Source organism: Lates calcarifer, linkage group LG19 (assembly GCF_001640805.2).
Source record: "Lates calcarifer isolate ASB-BC8 linkage group LG19, TLL_Latcal_v3, whole genome shotgun sequence".
Taxonomy (NCBI): domain Eukaryota; kingdom Metazoa; phylum Chordata; class Actinopteri; family Centropomidae; genus Lates; species Lates calcarifer.
In genome coordinates this window covers 20,085,551-20,102,256 of record NC_066851.1, presented here as the reverse complement: position 1 = coordinate 20,102,256, position 16,706 = coordinate 20,085,551, and the positions used below count along the sequence as shown (strand labels likewise).

At 40.6% G+C, this 16,706-nt stretch overlaps 3 protein-coding genes across 3 annotated transcripts; 2 read left to right on the top strand and 1 right to left on the bottom strand.

Annotated features, from left to right (window-relative positions):
• Positions 1 to 1,016: 1,016 nt before the first annotated feature.
• arg2 (arginase 2) lies at positions 1,017 to 7,144 on the top strand. The gene is made up of 8 exons (XM_018681641.2): positions 1,017 to 1,382; positions 1,488 to 1,560; positions 4,537 to 4,711; positions 4,858 to 5,017; positions 5,386 to 5,480; positions 5,599 to 5,703; positions 5,871 to 6,007; positions 6,134 to 7,144. The coding sequence occupies exons 1-8, from the start codon at positions 1,269 to 1,271 to the stop codon at positions 6,322 to 6,324; spliced, it is 1,050 nt and encodes a 349-aa protein (XP_018537157.1). The 5' UTR covers positions 1,017 to 1,268; the 3' UTR covers positions 6,325 to 7,144.
• A 305-nt stretch (positions 7,145 to 7,449) lies between these two features.
• On the bottom strand, positions 7,450 to 10,969 carry vti1b (vesicle transport through interaction with t-SNAREs 1B). The gene is made up of 6 exons (XM_018681642.2): positions 10,717 to 10,969; positions 10,533 to 10,591; positions 10,065 to 10,262; positions 9,654 to 9,827; positions 9,457 to 9,518; positions 7,450 to 9,290 (listed from the first exon to the last, which is right to left on the bottom strand). Exons 1-6 carry the CDS (start codon positions 10,811 to 10,813, stop codon positions 9,197 to 9,199), a joined length of 684 nt encoding a protein of 227 aa, XP_018537158.1. The 5' UTR covers positions 10,814 to 10,969; the 3' UTR covers positions 7,450 to 9,196.
• Positions 10,970 to 11,701: 732 nt separating this feature from the next.
• rdh12 (retinol dehydrogenase 12) lies at positions 11,702 to 16,568 on the top strand. The gene is given in 8 exon segments (XM_018681644.2): positions 11,702 to 11,869; positions 12,487 to 12,605; positions 13,133 to 13,288; positions 13,384 to 13,488; positions 13,755 to 13,964; positions 14,375 to 14,412; positions 14,414 to 14,565; positions 15,563 to 16,568. Coding segments are annotated over 8 exon segments (957 nt in total). The 5' UTR covers positions 11,702 to 11,795; the 3' UTR covers positions 15,666 to 16,568.
• Positions 16,569 to 16,706: the final 138 nt, after the last annotated feature.

The following is a 16,706-nucleotide window of genomic DNA, read 5'->3' as shown; positions in this document are numbered from 1 at the left end:
TAGCGTCATTGGTGGATTGTTATAAACTACACATACTCAAGTATTGCATATGTGTATAATAGACTGCTATGGTAGTTGTATTTTAGCTGAGTGTTACCATTCAATATCACTCTCTTAATTTATCTGACAGCTATAATGATAAATTCCTCTGCAGATTAAGATTACATGCAAAACATGTTGACTCATAAAATGGACTGCCCTGTTCTAAACGATTTAGTAGTTTCTAAACCAGTTCAAAGCAGCTCTACCTGGACCAGATCAAGCAAAAATGTTCAAGATCAAGATCCAGTACTTCATTATCACTGTCATTTAGTTGAAAGGGATTTGGTTTGGTGAGGTCAAAAAAAAAAAGTACATTTAGGACATAAAATAAGTGATTTAAACATTTAAAAAAAGAAATAATAATAATAATTAAACCCTACTACACCAGTGCATCAGTAATAATAAAGTATATAAAACACGTCTGTATTAGTTCTTTTGCTTTTATTTGTTTAAATACATTTTGCTGATCTACTTTTATTATTGTTATTTTGACTTGTAATCAAGTACTAGGTGGTATAGCTAGTACAATGTTTGACCACTTTCACCACTGATAGCGGGGCCCTAGAATCGACACCTGTGGCCTACATGGAAAAATATAAAGATGTGTTTGCGTCTTGACCTGAAATCTGATCAATATGTTTTGGCCGGAGCTCTGGAACACGTGTGGGCATACATTCAGGCCAAATGCTATAATGTAAACAAGCCTATTGCCCCCGCTCGGCTGTAGCTGTGGAAATTTCCACCCTAGATGAGGCTGCAGTAACGGGCTTCACAACATTTCAAAAAAGCTTTGGCCTACATCACTTCGCAGCCCACGCCCACAGAAGCGAACCCACTTATTTCACCATTTCCTATTGGCTAACTCGAAGGTGTGTCATTCAACCTGACGTCAGACGCTATCTATGGGACAGGACGTCCAATCGGTAATAAAAGCTTATAACATGTTACAGACGCCTCGCATTGCGGACTATATGAAAATACTTTTTGTTTATCCAAATAAATTAGGGTGTGTTAATCTCTACCATTCATCCCGGCCCTCTGATTCACCAGCTCATGAATATTAAATAGATCAAGCAGCCATAAGACCGGCCCCCTGCACCAGCGCGGCCACACTCAGCATCCACCGGAGCAACGTCTCACGCCTCTTTCATCAGACTTTCCTAGTCTGCGACTGGAGTCGGTTTGATTCAGACTGGTGGACCTTTTCTTTCTTTTAAAAAGAAAAAATGGCTTTGAGGGGACCTCTGTTCCGTCTTCTCAGAACTCAACTCGCCCACACTTGCCAGCAAAGCAGAGCTCAGTCCGTGGCTGTGCTGGGAGCTCCGTTTTCAAGAGGACAGGTAAAAGAAAGATTTTTCTGAATAAGACTTTTTTTTAATCTGATTTTTTAAATAGGCCAACATCTTTAACATCCACTCAACCCCCTTCTATTCGTTTCCTCACAGAAAAGGAGAGGTGTGGAGCACGGTCCTAAAGTCATCAGAGATGCGGGGCTCATCGACAGACTTTCCTGTTTAGGTAGGTGACGGTAGAGGAGATAATAATGGAGCAGCCGGTGCCGCTGCGTTATGTAACAGTGGATGGGTGTAACCTGTCGGTTCGCCCGGTGCAGCTTTTAGACAGATATAACTCCTCCGGTTTTCAGCCTGCATGTTACATCACCTGGAGACAGTAAATATAAACGGACCGACATGTAGTGCAGGGGGTTATTACAGGACACAGGCATTACAGGACAAAGTGAGCTACAGTTTTAATAAAAAGTATGTATGTATCACCAATGATAATGTGAATTTAAATAGGATAAATCGGTTTGACAGCGGATTAAAACCCAAATCAAGCGCAATATATAAATACTCTCATTCAAATAGTGTAATAATGATATAAATCCTTTCGAATAGATTATAATGATGAAGTAATGGCGCCTACAAACTCATGATAGAGCTTCACTCAGTCCCCGCGCGAACAGCTACGTTAACGATGCCATACAAGGGCAAGAGCACCGTAAAGTAGCACAGGGTCAATCTGTGAAACAGCACAAGACCTATCAGAGGACACTGAGGTAACTCCATGCGAAGTGATTTCTTTTTTTTAATTATTATTCGGGGTCGGCACACGTCTGGTTTAGTCATTCCGCTCGGTCAGACAGCACATGCTCGGAAGAGCGCAGGAAGAGGATGGCTGAGAATTTCCACTCTGTCGTCACTGCAGACAGACGCACCCACACTGTAACAACACTTTTCATATGGACCCAAAGGAAACGCCTAACATTATCCGACGGGACAAAAAGGGGCAGCGCTGCCTCGCAGATGAAAGGAGACACCGCAGGCGGAAAGAATGGCTTCTTTATTTCAGGACTTTAGATCAGTGGGGTCGCATTGTGCGTGAAATTCCACACCCACACATGAAAAGGAGATTTACCAAAGACACAGGTGATGAGACAGAAAACCCCAACAATCACGACAGGGGAGAATTTAAAGATAATCTGCTCTACAGAAGATTTAAATATACCACTGAGTGTGATAAGGTTACTATAAAGGCAGCCCTGGCTACTTAAAGTTTATCTGGTCTAGACACAGATAAGTCCCGTTTGAGGACCAAGGACGCTGTACCACAGCAGATACCAAAATAAATTTAGTCCTATAAACTCAACAGGGACTGACCTAATGATCTGTCTTCTAATTTGTAGTTATTAATTAATAATCTGTATGTTTTTATCTGATTATGATAAAGACAAATGACCATTACAAGTTATTCCAAAGGGATATTTACTTTGCCAGAAGAACTTTAAAATAACATAAGTAGTTATAAAGTTACTGATCTACTGGTATAATTATTCCAAAGGAAAGAAAAATACCATGGTGTATGAGGTCACTATAAATTCAGTGTCACACTGTGGATCTCTAGGCGAGGATGACTGTTGACTCAGCAGTGGATTAAAACTAGGCTTCCATACGTATGATAAAGTTTCTATAAATACACACACTACAGAGAATACCACACATAAGCCTACCATCATCATACCGCAGTTCATAAGAACACCGCCTAGTTCACCAGGGTCCACAGACTGTTAGCTCTTATATGTATATAACAGAGAAATGTCAGAGATTGTTTACACTTTATGTATGTGTTTATACAGTGGATAATCTCAGTACGTGACAAGTATGGAGATTAGTTCCTGTTCCTGTGTTATAGCCAACTAAACAGAGAGTTGCCAGGTAATCCTAGCATGACTGGTCTCGGGCCAGTTTTGCAGCTGTAAACATCAGCTGTTGTGTAACAGGCATGGACCTCCGTAATCCTTATCATGTGTTTTACAGTTGGGACATCTTTTTTCCTCTGAAACAGATACACAGTTACTGATGCATGCAGTTGTTAGAAATGTATAGAATATTTTCCTTGCTTCTTGAAATATTAAGTTACAATAACAATTACTCTAGTCTGTGACTGTAGTGTTTTATATTAAATGTTCTATTTAAAGTTTAAAATCAAAGGTTTGAGAAATGTCAGAAGTGTACTGAAGATGGAAGCAAAGACTTGGTGAGGAGTAATTTCCTGGTGTCCTGATGTCAAATTAGCAGCAGTGAAAAAGATATACTGAAGCTGCTATGTCACTAACTGAGCCCAAGACATGAAACCAAACCCTAACTGAACTAAATACCATGTCGTCTTGAAATCTTGACACTCTCAGTGTTGGCGTCAGTTTGTACAAACTGTTTCAATAAAACATTCATTCATAGAAACAAACCTATAATCACTGGGATTTGGCTGCAGTAAACGCTGGTTTACAGTAAACAGCTGTAATCAGTAAACAGAGGCAGAACTTGCAGTTTGTCACTGATGTAACACTTTCTGAATTGTCCTGCAACAGATGCTCACGACTGCAACAAGACAAGGGCTATTCCTGTCCCGTCTACGAATGGTAATGAACCACATTGGTTCCCCTTAGATCAGCAGAGTAACACTACACTGCCATCAAGGCTCACATTGCCAAATGAACCCCCAATATGGTGTATCACATCACTTGTTTACTTCACAGTCTGTGTCCCAGAGTGGAAATTCTTTTCAGCCTTTAACTTCTGAAGCCACCTAGCACAGGGTAGACTGCACTGACTGAAACCTGAGCTGCAGTGGGAAACCAGGCAAATGGAAAGTGCTCCATCACTAATGTTCCACTGGCATCCAATGACTCAGCCTCATCAAACTGCAAGCTCAGACAAATTTGTGTTAAGTCATGCTACAAAAGTCAGAGATTATGCGGGCTTTTCTACTCAAAGCAGCACCTACAAAATGTTTTCTCAAAGCAGACATTAGGGCCGTGTCCTAATGATTAGAGAGATTGTCAAGAAGCATCAGATTGCAGGTTCCTTCCACGCAACAGTTGGTTTGTGTCCTGGGCTGAACCACTGAACCCCCTGCTGAGTCATTGTGGCACCAAAAGAGTGACTCTGCACAATGTGTTTCTCATTTAACACCAGCTTGTTATTCCTCCCACAGACTACTCTGTCCATGACTTTGGTGACCTCAACTTCCACCACCTTGAGAAGGATGAACCCTACATGGGCGTGAAGTTCCCTCGCACAGTGGGTGCAGCAAATAAGATGCTGTCTGGTGCAGTGAGCAGAGCCATAGGTGCTGGGCACACCCTCATCATGCTTGGAGGTGATCACAGGTACGTATCTCAGAATGTGGAATGTGCAGAGTACTGAATGTACTGTATGTCGACAGATTGAAACCATGCAGTTCAACTAGTATGGTATTTATCTATCTGTATATCTACAGACAGATACTTAAAAGCCTGTCTTTGTCCTTTCATAGCCTTGCTGTTGGATCAGTGAGTGGCCATGCCCAGCAGTGTCCTGACCTGTGTCTCATCTGGGTTGATGCTCATGCAGATGTGAACACGCCCATGACTTCTCCATCAGGAAACCTCCACGGCCAGCCTGTGGCATTCATGCTCAAAGAGCTGCAAGACAAGGTGAGGAGAAATATTAGGCTTCACTAAAACAAAATGGAAATGGGATCTTTTGCCCCCACCCCACCCCACCAATCCACGCAGCCTCCCAGCTGTTTTTACACTGATTGACTACAAACAAAGGCTCTGGCCAAGGGGCACACGCTCTGTGGATCCTTTCAGTAATTCATGCTGGTTTACTTGCATTTAAAGGGCCAGTAACTTGTAGCAACGTAATCCATCACTAAAAACAACTAAATACATAAATTGCAGTAGTATCGTATCAATTTTCTACTGTTATTTTCCATATTTTACTATCAAGCAGTAAAGCCTTTTCTATTCCTACATTCATATAAATCCCATATCACATTATCTCTTCCTGTCTACCACAGATGCCAGATATCCCAGGGTTCTCCTGGACAAAGCCATTCCTCTCCTCGAGGGACCTGGTCTACATCGGCTTGAGGGACGTCGACCCCGGAGAGCAGTGAGTAAATAATAGTGCTTGTAAAACTGTTACCATACGTAGCTGATGTAAACTTTATTTTCCAACAGGAAAGCACTATGAGAATAGTTCTTGATGGTTTTGATTTTTTTAATTGCAGCCACATCCTGAAGAATCTGGGCATCCAGTACTTCACCATGAGAGATATCGACAGACTTGGCATCCAGAGGGTTATGGAAGTCACCCTTGACCATCTTTTGGCAAGGTATGTCGAAGTGATAGTGATAGTCCTGTACTTTTATACATTTTAATGTGTATGGATAATAAATAAATATATTTAATGCTTGGTAAAAGTCAATGGTTTGTTTATTAGATGTTTGAATTGAAGTGAACTGTAAATTTACGTTTTAACTCTCTCACCTTCTTGAACAGAAAACAGCGACCGATCCATTTGAGCTTTGACATCGACGCATTCGACCCGTCTCTGGCCCCAGCCACAGGGACACCAGTGAATGGAGGTTTGACCTACAGGGAGGGAATCTACATCACAGAGGAAATCCATAACACAGGTACAATGACTACAAATACATGGGTGCAACAGCCCAAATACACAGAATTCTCACCTTATTTCATCTGATTTTCTGACTTTTATTGCCAGGTTTTGGTATCTAACCTGTGAATGTGTTGATTTGCAGGCCTGCTGTCAGCCATGGACCTGGTAGAAGTAAACCCAGTGATGGGGGCCAACCCTGAAGCTGTGGAGGCCACCGCCTCTTTAGCGGTTGACGTCATCGCGTCATCTCTCGGACAGACGAGAGAGGGGGCTCACGTGTCCATCGATGAGATTCCATCAGTCAAGGACGACACAGAGCAGCTCCGCCTCTGAGAGCGTAAAACACAACCATGAACTTTATCAAACATCATCCCTGAGCATTCCGCAATTTTTAATACAAAACTGCAAAGACTGAATCTAACAGTAGCTCAAGTTTTGACGTTTTTGTTCCCATTTCTTTGCTGTTTAGTGTAATGTTAATCCATGAGAAAATATGTCTGGGTTTATAAAACCTGTGAGGGGGCTTTACAGAACAAAAAGTTCTCATAGATAATGCTGAGACAGAAGCCCTGGACATAATTTAGAAACCACTACACGAATTGATGGGAATACTATTCATTTTCATAGCAATACTTACTTATTTTGCTCATGTATGTACAGTAATAAGTTAAGCGTTAGAAGACACAGCTGCCACATGAATTATTATGTGGTTGGTTAACAAGAGAATAAACCTGCCTCAGAGGTATGATAAATCGAACCCGACTTTGAAGTCCATGGTCTCACATGGACTCTCAAAACTGTTTTGTGGCTGTGCCAGTTAGTAAAAAGTAGTAATAATGTGTTTGCACTTTTGGACCAGATGTGGTTACTGTATTTTCTTTAGAGTTTACTTTTGTATTTACACAATGAACCTATCAGTACATTGATTAAAATGACTGCGTGTATAAATATTTACTGAAGACATCAGTATTGATTGGCTTGAAAACTGTAATATCCAGTTTTGCTCTCAAATGCTGGGAAAAAAACAATTATTAGCATAATTAAGCTTGAATTGATGTAATGCCTGGTCTATATCACTTGATGTGGCTACTGACTGACTTGTCCTTGTAACAGAGTTTATATTTTGGTCTTCCATAAATGTGATTACATTTTCTGATAATGTGCACAGGTGTATTATTTCCGTCTTTGTTTCATTTTATTCTAAAGTAACATGACATAACATGAGAAATTCACTATTTGAACAAGACTTGACAAGCCATACTAGCTAGCTCAGTGAAGCTGTACTGGTTACGTCAACAACCTGTAGTGTTAAGCATAGTAGTATAGCACATTAACATAATATTTGCTCATTTAGCACTAACCACAAAGGAAAGTGAGGGTAAGTGATGGAAATGCCATTAGTTTTGCAAGCATTGTGTCATAAACCAAACCATAGAACAAATTTGAACTGATAATGGCTTTAGATTAAAAATCAGAGATGGTCCATTTATTTCAGTTCATCCAGAGGGGAACATGAATGTCTTCATGGCAGTGTATCCAATGGATGTTGAGACATTTCACTAAAAACCACAAATGTCAACCTCATGGTGGCTAAAGGAAAAGTTAGGAGATCTCCACAGTCACTAATGTTTGTCCTCTGGGAACCATGAACATCAGTATAGAAATTTGTGCCAATCCATCAGTAGATGTTGAAATATTCCACAAAATGAGTAAAAACATTGACCTCAGTAGATGATGACTAGAGTAGAGACTGACTGACACCACTACCACAGAGCTGCAGAGCCATGCTGCCATTATGCCTGATGAAATACTTGCACAAAAATCATTTGGGCTTATATAACATGTTATCATTAGTGCTGGTAACATAGTTACACAATGATTAATTGCATTAATAAAATATGAAATACAAACTTAGTATTTACCCTTTGCACTTAGACTTCAAAACAGCTTTTTGTTTTGTTTTTTAAAAGAAATGTGAAGGCATATTTCAGATAAAAGAAAAATCAAAAAATCTTCTACCCCAGCCCCCACTCTCCACCTCACCCACACAGGAAGGTCACCAAACATGTTTTTGCACTTGGCATCACTCCAGGAAAGCATGATATCTAAGCGGAAGAAAAACATTGAGGCAGAATGTGCCGCTTCAGGAACACATCACTAAAAATAACCTTATCACCTATTATTTGAGAATTAACTCCATAGTAACAGATGCTGTTTACCCAGCACTAACCTGGCCTGGTCTTGGGGCTTTAGCGCGTAAATAATTTTGGTGATGTCAGCTGCACAGCAGATGTTTTTTTAACTTTGGTCTGTTTGGCTGCCTTTCCTGGAAATATCAGATACAATGCATATTGAGGTTAAAGATTAGCTTTAATGGAGGAATACCAAAGTCTACTTCTAACAGTGATTTTGTGTTATACAGTGATTAGACAACATTTGTATTACGAGACCCCACCCACCAACCCCTCCTTCTCTCTTTTTTTTTTTTTACCACATTCATACCTCTGATTGACAAATTCATCCTCAGGTTTCAGGGCTCAGAACTGAAAAAAATGAGGTCAATACAACCATCTGGATACTGGGCATGAAGACACTACAAAAATAGGTTCAGCTGGTGCCATTTCATACCGTTGTTTAGTTTGATAAAGGTAATCCACAATACAGTAGTGGTGAAGACTAACAGTAAAGTATCCCAATCTGAGAATTTATAAACCTCATAAAACTGCTGTGCCAATGTCTATCGGTATCATTTCATAAATACGGTCACCAGAGAATCTTCACATGTGGGAGTAAGGAGACTTGCACCCTGACTTCACTAAAACCTCACAGAGGATCATCTCTGGGGTCTGTAGCAGCCAGCAGACAAGTCCAGAAAATCCTCCTGCAGGGCATCACTGGCATTAACAGTCTAATAAAACGGTGTGAATCTCAGGTCACAGTTTGTCCATGGAGCTCCCACAGGTTCAGTCCATTAACAGGTTCAACAACTTGTCATTTCACCTGCCCATGGACAGAATCCACTCCCAGGAAAAGGCTCCCTCTAAGACTGAATCATCTTATTGTCCTTGTTTGCACTCACAGAAACAGTTGGCTGAATACAGCAGAACAGCATTATTGCTACTGGATAGTCAATGGAGACAGATGTAGGGAATCTGGGTTTGGCCTGGATCCAGACCTTAGACTGCGTTCAGGTGGTACAGTCTGATCATCGTCGGAAGAACTTCAGGTAGACCACAGCACCCAGGATGCCCAACTCCATTAAAATGATGACAGCTAAAAGTAACTTGTTCGTCACCAACCTACCGGGCAGAACAAAAAAGCAGAAGCTCTGGTCACTGTTCTACAAGCATTTTCAAACATTTTATTTCTGCAAATAGCTCAATGATTGAATTCTTAAACACAAAATACCAAACATTTAGAGGTTGATTAAATTTCTAACCTCCTCCGGGAGGACTTAGCACTTACCGCCGTGACATGGAACGAAGGATTTTTCGACTTCGACTGAGGTTCTCTCCAGTATTCACCAGCTATTATGATATGACAATAAATATATGTGAAAAACATCTCAGTCAAGTGACCAACATATGTCACAGGTTTAAACTGAAGCTATTCAAACTAACACAGCATCACAGTCTGAACACATATAATGATTCATGGATTACTCTGTTTCTGCTGCGGTCCAGCTGTTCTCGCTGCTGTCCCAGCTCCTCGATGACATCTGTACCAATCTGCTCTGTCTCTGCAGCGATGCGTTGGCTTCGTTCAATACTCTGGCTGGCGTTGTTCAGAGCCTCTGTGCCCTGGAGTAGCAAGGCTCTCTGAGACTGCAGGTGTGTCTGAATAAATGGGCAAAAAAGTCAACCAGGGTAAATGATACTGTGTGACAAAAGGAGAAACATTTACAAGGGAAAACAAATCACATACATGTAAATAGTCTATATTAATATTGCAACATTGCAAGCAATCATTCAGACATGTAAAGAGTCTCAGGTCTGTTAATAACTCTCATGATGAAATGACGCCATGCTCAAACAGCATTTATAACACACGAGAGTCCACAGATCCACACTCACACTTTGCTGATTTTGCGATGAGTAGATGCCATGATGATTCCCTCCCACTGGCTGGGAAGAGGAGCCAAAGCTAGGAGCAGAGTTTCTCATGTCCCTCTGCAGCTTGCCCAGATCCCGGCGGTACAGACGCAGCTTTGTAGTCATTGCATTTCGATAAGAAGAAGGGGCAGCACGCAGCTCTTCTTCCATTCCTTGTAACTGGAGACAGATAATGCAATTAGGTAAGATGTTTCTCTGTTAAATCTGGTTGTAAACTCAGTAAGAGTGCCTTTACAGTGCACTGCTATTGGCTGTTATTTTGCCATAAACCTGAAAAATTGCGAAAATATCCTGTAACTGCTTAAAAAAACAACAGTGTTATTTTCTTTAAGAGCTTGAATTAAAATTCCACTATCAAGTGAGTAAACTTTAGCTAAACGGGCTGATTAAACGTAACATATCACGTCCAAAACAAACAGAGCAGCTCACCACTTCCTCAGCCTCCCCCTGCCTCTCATCGAAGGTTCTCACCAACCTCTTCCTCTCCTCTGCGGATACAACACAACTTTCAGTTTTACAGCACATAACACATCTTCTGAAGTACTTGGTATGTTGTTTAGTTAGTTAGCTACCGCTGACATTAAGAAGTAAGACAACAACACAGACTGTTTACCTCCGTGGCTTGTCAGAGCTCTATCCGGCATTAGCTTGAGCTCTTCGTACAGGGATCTGTAGATTTCGTGCAACTTCTCGAACTCCTCCGACGACATTTTGTTTTAACTGTCCGCTGCCCTTTCTTGAGAACCCACTTTTTCTTTAAAATAAAACACTGGTAACAGTCACGACAGTAAATCAAACTAGGGGTTTTCCTTTGATGTTAATCAGATCCCCGCGACTCTTCCGCATGATGGGCCTCGTGACCAAGTGCCTGAAACGCCAGATCAAAAATCAAATAAAACCATATTTTGGTTATCTTTTCACTAAATAAATACATAAATAAAACGGGCTAAATCTTACATTCTAGTACTCACAAAAAATGGCAAATATATGTGATAACGACTCAAAAACCACCCCGCATAATAATTTTAATCAGGCGCTACGCAGACACCTTTCATGGACGCCTTCTGGGAAATGTAGTTTTTATGTAGCGCTAAATGGGAAGTGGTATTTTGGTTTCATTTTGATTGTTATATATTTAATATATATATTATATCGAAACGTAAGTTATTAAAACTGTCGAATGGGTCTTACTCCTTACTAAACAATTTAGGTTTCAATTAATTTTGGTTATTTGTTTAAATTCAAGTAGAAACTTGAATTTTAAGTGTTCGTGGTTAAACGTGAATCTACTTGTATTAATCAGTCCTCAATCATAAGGCGATCTGAATCCCTATAATTATGCAGATATCCCGTTTGCCTGGGAAAACTGCCTATGTTTTGCCACACTAAAATAAATTAGATTATCACAATTAAACTTTAATTTTTTACATACACAACAATGCATTAAACCACCCGCAAAATAAAAAAAAATGCAATGCCATCATTAATAGGTGTAATCCTAATGTAAAACAAGCTGTAAGCATCAGTTCTTTTCTGATCACTGTTAAAACTACAATCCCATGATTCAATTCGCGGCGTGCCCGTCACCCCCCGCTACGCTCTGCACCCCTTTTTGCTTTGACATCAGCTGTTCTGCCTTCAGAACAGTGGCATCCTGCTGGAGGAGACAGAAGAGCGCACATCCGCGGCACAATGTTGCTTTTATTAATTATCGCGGGTCTCGGAGTAGTGACGTTACTGGTGATTTTATTTGCACCACATATAAGGTAAGCAGCGATTTATACTCTCGTTTATTATAAAATAAATCCAGTGTTATACACACCACAGATAGGGTTGTTACTTGGTTGACAGGGCAGTACATTGCACTGATGTAATTATTACGATGAGGTCTATTTACATCATAAAACCACTGCATGCCTATTCAACCCAACTGGCCGCCATCTTAAGTTTTTTTTTTTTTCATAATCTATTATTTCGCTCGACGGTGTCTGATTTTCTGAGCAGAAAAATCAATGAAACAGAATGATGGAGCTGTGGGAGTTTTTGCACAGAGATGAACCGGGTGTCTTCCATCTGAGCTGCTCGGGCCTATCAGGAGGCTGAGCGTGGGAGGAGTTATATTTGTATGCATTACTCTAACAGAGCCATTGGTTATGGGGCGTCCCTGCTCAGTGGCGTGGCTCGTACGACTTGACGCTCAGGAGTGTTCATTATCCAAGTTTCTCTATGAATAATTAAGCCTTATGTCCATATGTCCACTTTTAATCAGGACAGGGTCATTCTGACTGTAGAAAGGGCGAGTAGTCAATTCAAATGGAGCTGTCTGCTGTGGCACATGATACAGTGCTTTTTGTATCAATCAGTGGTCATTGTGTATTAACAGAAAATATGCAGCAGGAGGAGTGTGCACGTCCACAGCTCGTCTGGATGGGAAGACAGTCCTCATCACTGGAGCCAACACAGGGATTGGGAAGGAGACTGCCCGGGACTTGGCAATGCGAGGTGACTTTTAGACCCTGACTTCAAATACTGTACAACAGACGGCCTCTTACACCCATGAGGTACCACTGACAAGACAAAACTGTGGTCTCTTACAGGGTCAGACCACAAGACCATTAAAATGATGATATTATTACAAAGGTATTGCATGATGTGGCAAATGTACATAATAACAGGATGAAAACAATCTTCACTGCAACAGACTGTCGTCTTGAAATCACTAATTTGGACCACATTTCATTTTATAATACAATGCCATATACCTGTATCTTCCTAATACTAATTCTACCTAAACTCCCTTAATTCTAATACTGGATTACAGCCAATCCCAACTTCTACTCAAGGTGTTACAAGATCGCATACATTAAATGTTTAACTAAAAGAGCTAATAAGTTATCCATGGTGGTTCAACTAGGAGAAACATTTTTCTACATTACTTAGCAACAAGCCTAAACCAGAGAACGACTTCAATAAATGTAGTCTCTGTTTCTTTCAAAGCTTGGCTAATGATTATTTCACTCACATGACAGGGGCCTGGGTGATCATGGCGTGCCGAGATGTGGAAAAGGGCGAGGAGGCTGCGGCCAGTATACGAGCCGAGTACCCCAAAGCGCAAGTGGAGGTTCGAGAGCTCGATTTGGCAGATACCTGCTCTATACGTGCCTTTGCGCAGAAATTCCTGAGAGGTAAGCAGAGAGTAGTATCTACCTACAGAGCCCTGGTGTATTGTTATTTAACAGGTATCACAGCTGCCATGTTTCATTTTTTTTCTCCTCTTCAGAGGTCAACAACCTTCATATCCTCATCAACAACGCTGGAGTGATGATGTGCCCTTACACAAAAACCACTGATGGTTTTGAGATGCATATCGGAGTCAATCACTTGGGTAAGACTTCACGGAAATTTACTGGAATCAATGAACCATTCAAGCCTTTGACAGAACAGAAAATCTAATCGATTAACTGACTGATTCATCCAGTGGATACACATTTTCAAAATGCTTCATGCACAATTAATCATCCAAATCAACAAAAACACTGTTGATCCTGACTCAGTCTTGAAATGAGTTTGAACTAAAATACAAGAATTTGAAATGTGAAATCTTGTTTTTAGAGTCAGGATCATGATGTATGTGTGTCTTACTTCTGGCAGGTCACTTCCTGTTGACATCTCTCCTGATCGGGCTGCTGAAACGAAGTGCCCCGGCCCGAATCATTGTGGTCTCCTCTCTGGCGCACAACTTTGGCTGGGTCCGCTTCCATGACCTTCACAGCCAGGGCAGCTACAACAGCGGATTAGCATACTGCCAGAGCAAACTGGCAAATGTGCTGTTTGCCAGAGAGTTGGCCCGAAGACTCAAAGGTACACAAACACATAAACAAGCACACAAAACATGGGAGAATGGACGGATGACCTGCTCTGTTCTGGCAAACAAAGTAGTAACACAGAGAGGATTAGTGATGCTTTGTGCCTGGAGTAGGAGTGAAGAGATAAAAACAAAATATAGACCAACAACAAATGGTCGTGGCTAGCCCTTTTTTTGACCATGTAATACACTCAAATAACAGATCATTCATTCTCTTCAAGAAGACACAAACAGAGCACCACTGAAGTTAGGTTCAATTTCAGGCAAATTGTAATAACACAGGAGTTCAGCAATATTTTTAAGTTGGAAATTTTGGCACTGAACGTAAACAGCCTGTATTTTCAGACACTGGAGATGAGAAACCAACAATGTTTCCCGCCGTGACCCAGATCTGTTGTTCTCACAGGTACCAATGTGACAGTGAACTCAGTCCATCCGGGGACAGGTGAACACTGACCTGGTCAGACACTCAACTCTCATGACGATATTCATTACTTTCCTCTCCATGTTCGTAAAAACCCCGAGAGAAGGAGCACAGACCACCATCTACTGTGCTGTAGCAGAGGAGCTGCACTCTGTCTCTGGGAAACATTTCAGGTTGGTGATGACAAGCTAGAGAAGTGTTAGGTTCACTTCAAAGACGCAGACACCTTTAAAAAATATCTGTGATCATATAATTAGAAAGCTGAAATGGGTTTTGGATGCAAATTCCTGATTTGTTAATCTCATCTGAAATATTAACCATTAAACCAAGATTAGGTATAATTACATCAAATGAAATTGTAAGGCTTACAAGAGTCTTCAGCCAACCTAGAGGCTCTGTGAGGTTGCACTAGCATGGCAACTTGTTCACAGTGACATTGCTAACATTGCTAACATGCTATTTTGGCATGTTAGCATCAAATTTTGATCAGTCAGTTTCACAGCAACGCTAAAAGTAATCTATCCTCAGGGGACTGTGAATATCTCTTCCAAATTTCATGGCAATCTGTCCACCCTGGACCAAAGTGGTAGACCAATCAATCCGATCCACATTGCCATCCTGCTTACTGCCTTGAGGTGACATGCCTCTGCCGACCAGTCCAGGTGCAGTTAATTAGCGTGTGAATTCTTGTGTTAGGGCTAAAAACGTGATCTGTGCGCTCATCGTGAACTTGACCTTTGATCACCAAAATCGAATGAGTTGATCCATGAGTTCAAGAGAACATTAGTGTGAGATTTGCAGGAATTCTCTAAAGGCAAACTGAGATATCATGTTCATGAGAATGGGACGGATGGTCAGATGAACGGACAACTCGAAAGCATAATATAATAGCTAATTTGAAAAGTAACTTGAGGAAATTTAAACGCACTATAGGACGGTAGAGAAAGTACATCTTTTGTAAAATCAAGCATGTATCTTCAAGAGCTCAAACACTGAAAAACAGTTCCTTGTTTCTGTCTATGTCTGCCCTTGACAGATAAAATAAATTCTGACACTAAAAATAATTATCATGCACAAGGTTGAAGACAGATTAGATCGCTGCACCTAGAGAGATGACTCACACCTTCATTAGCCCTTATGTAATAATCATTCCCCCTCCTTTCATTTCAGTGACTGCGCCCCTGCCTTTGTAGCCCCACAGGGAAGAAGCGAGGATACGGCGAGGAGGCTGTGGGACGTCAGCTGTGAGCTTCTTGGCATTGAGTGGGACTGATTTAACTTTCAACCATCATCTATCTCAGTTCTCTAAGGAATCCTTATCCTTTCTGTTAATATTCATTTCATTTGTTTCATTATGGTTTTGATGTTCTGTATTTTGAATGATTCTTACCTAATAGGCAGTCAGGTAATTATGTAAGAGGTACTATATAATGTGAAGTTGCTTTTTTGTGTAATGATGCAGTAATTACATTATAATAACTTGGGTGTTTTGATGCTCTACAGCAGCTCCACAACCCAAAACCACTCAACTGTATTATCATGTAAACAAATAGCTTTTTGACTCTATATTTTTGTGACACAGCGTGACTACAGTGTAGGCAAAAAAGCAACTTGATGTATTGTAATGCTGTAGGATACTGTGAGGGGTCAAGCCAGGGTAAAAGACCAGCATCTTTATCCAATAGTGTGTTTTTTGATTTCACCAGAATTTGCAGCTAAATTGCTTGACTTTTGTGCCAGCATTTCTAAACAATTGCAGGGTTTCTTACAGTGTTTCCAGGTTGATTAAAAAAAAATTAGTAAACTATCGAAGATCAGCGTCCATCTGAGCCACGATTACTGCTTGAAATGCATAAATGTATTTTGTGATAACTGTAGTACATGAGGAAGTTTTTCTATTTAAACCAAATCAGAGTTAGAATCATGTCAGTGCAATATTTGCAGAGGTTTTTTTCCATTTGCATTGCCAAAAACTGCACATTCCTGGAGGAACTACAGTTTTGCATTTATAAGGATCTCCCGACTCATGTTTCCTTCTCAGCATTCACAAACAAGGTTGCCAAGAGTTTACATTCTGTGTTTTATACGAGTGAAACATGCCTTTTACTACACTTACATTCATGTTAAGAGTTGAATGTTTACATTTGATGTAAATAAACAGAAATATTACTATAAAGGGTGCTTGTGAGTCCTATTTAATCACACAGTCTGAAAAGGACAATATTAAAGGAAAGCTCCACATTTTGGGAAATGCGCATATTCACTTTCTTGTAAGAGTTAAGTTAGAAGATTAATACTACATTCATACTTCATA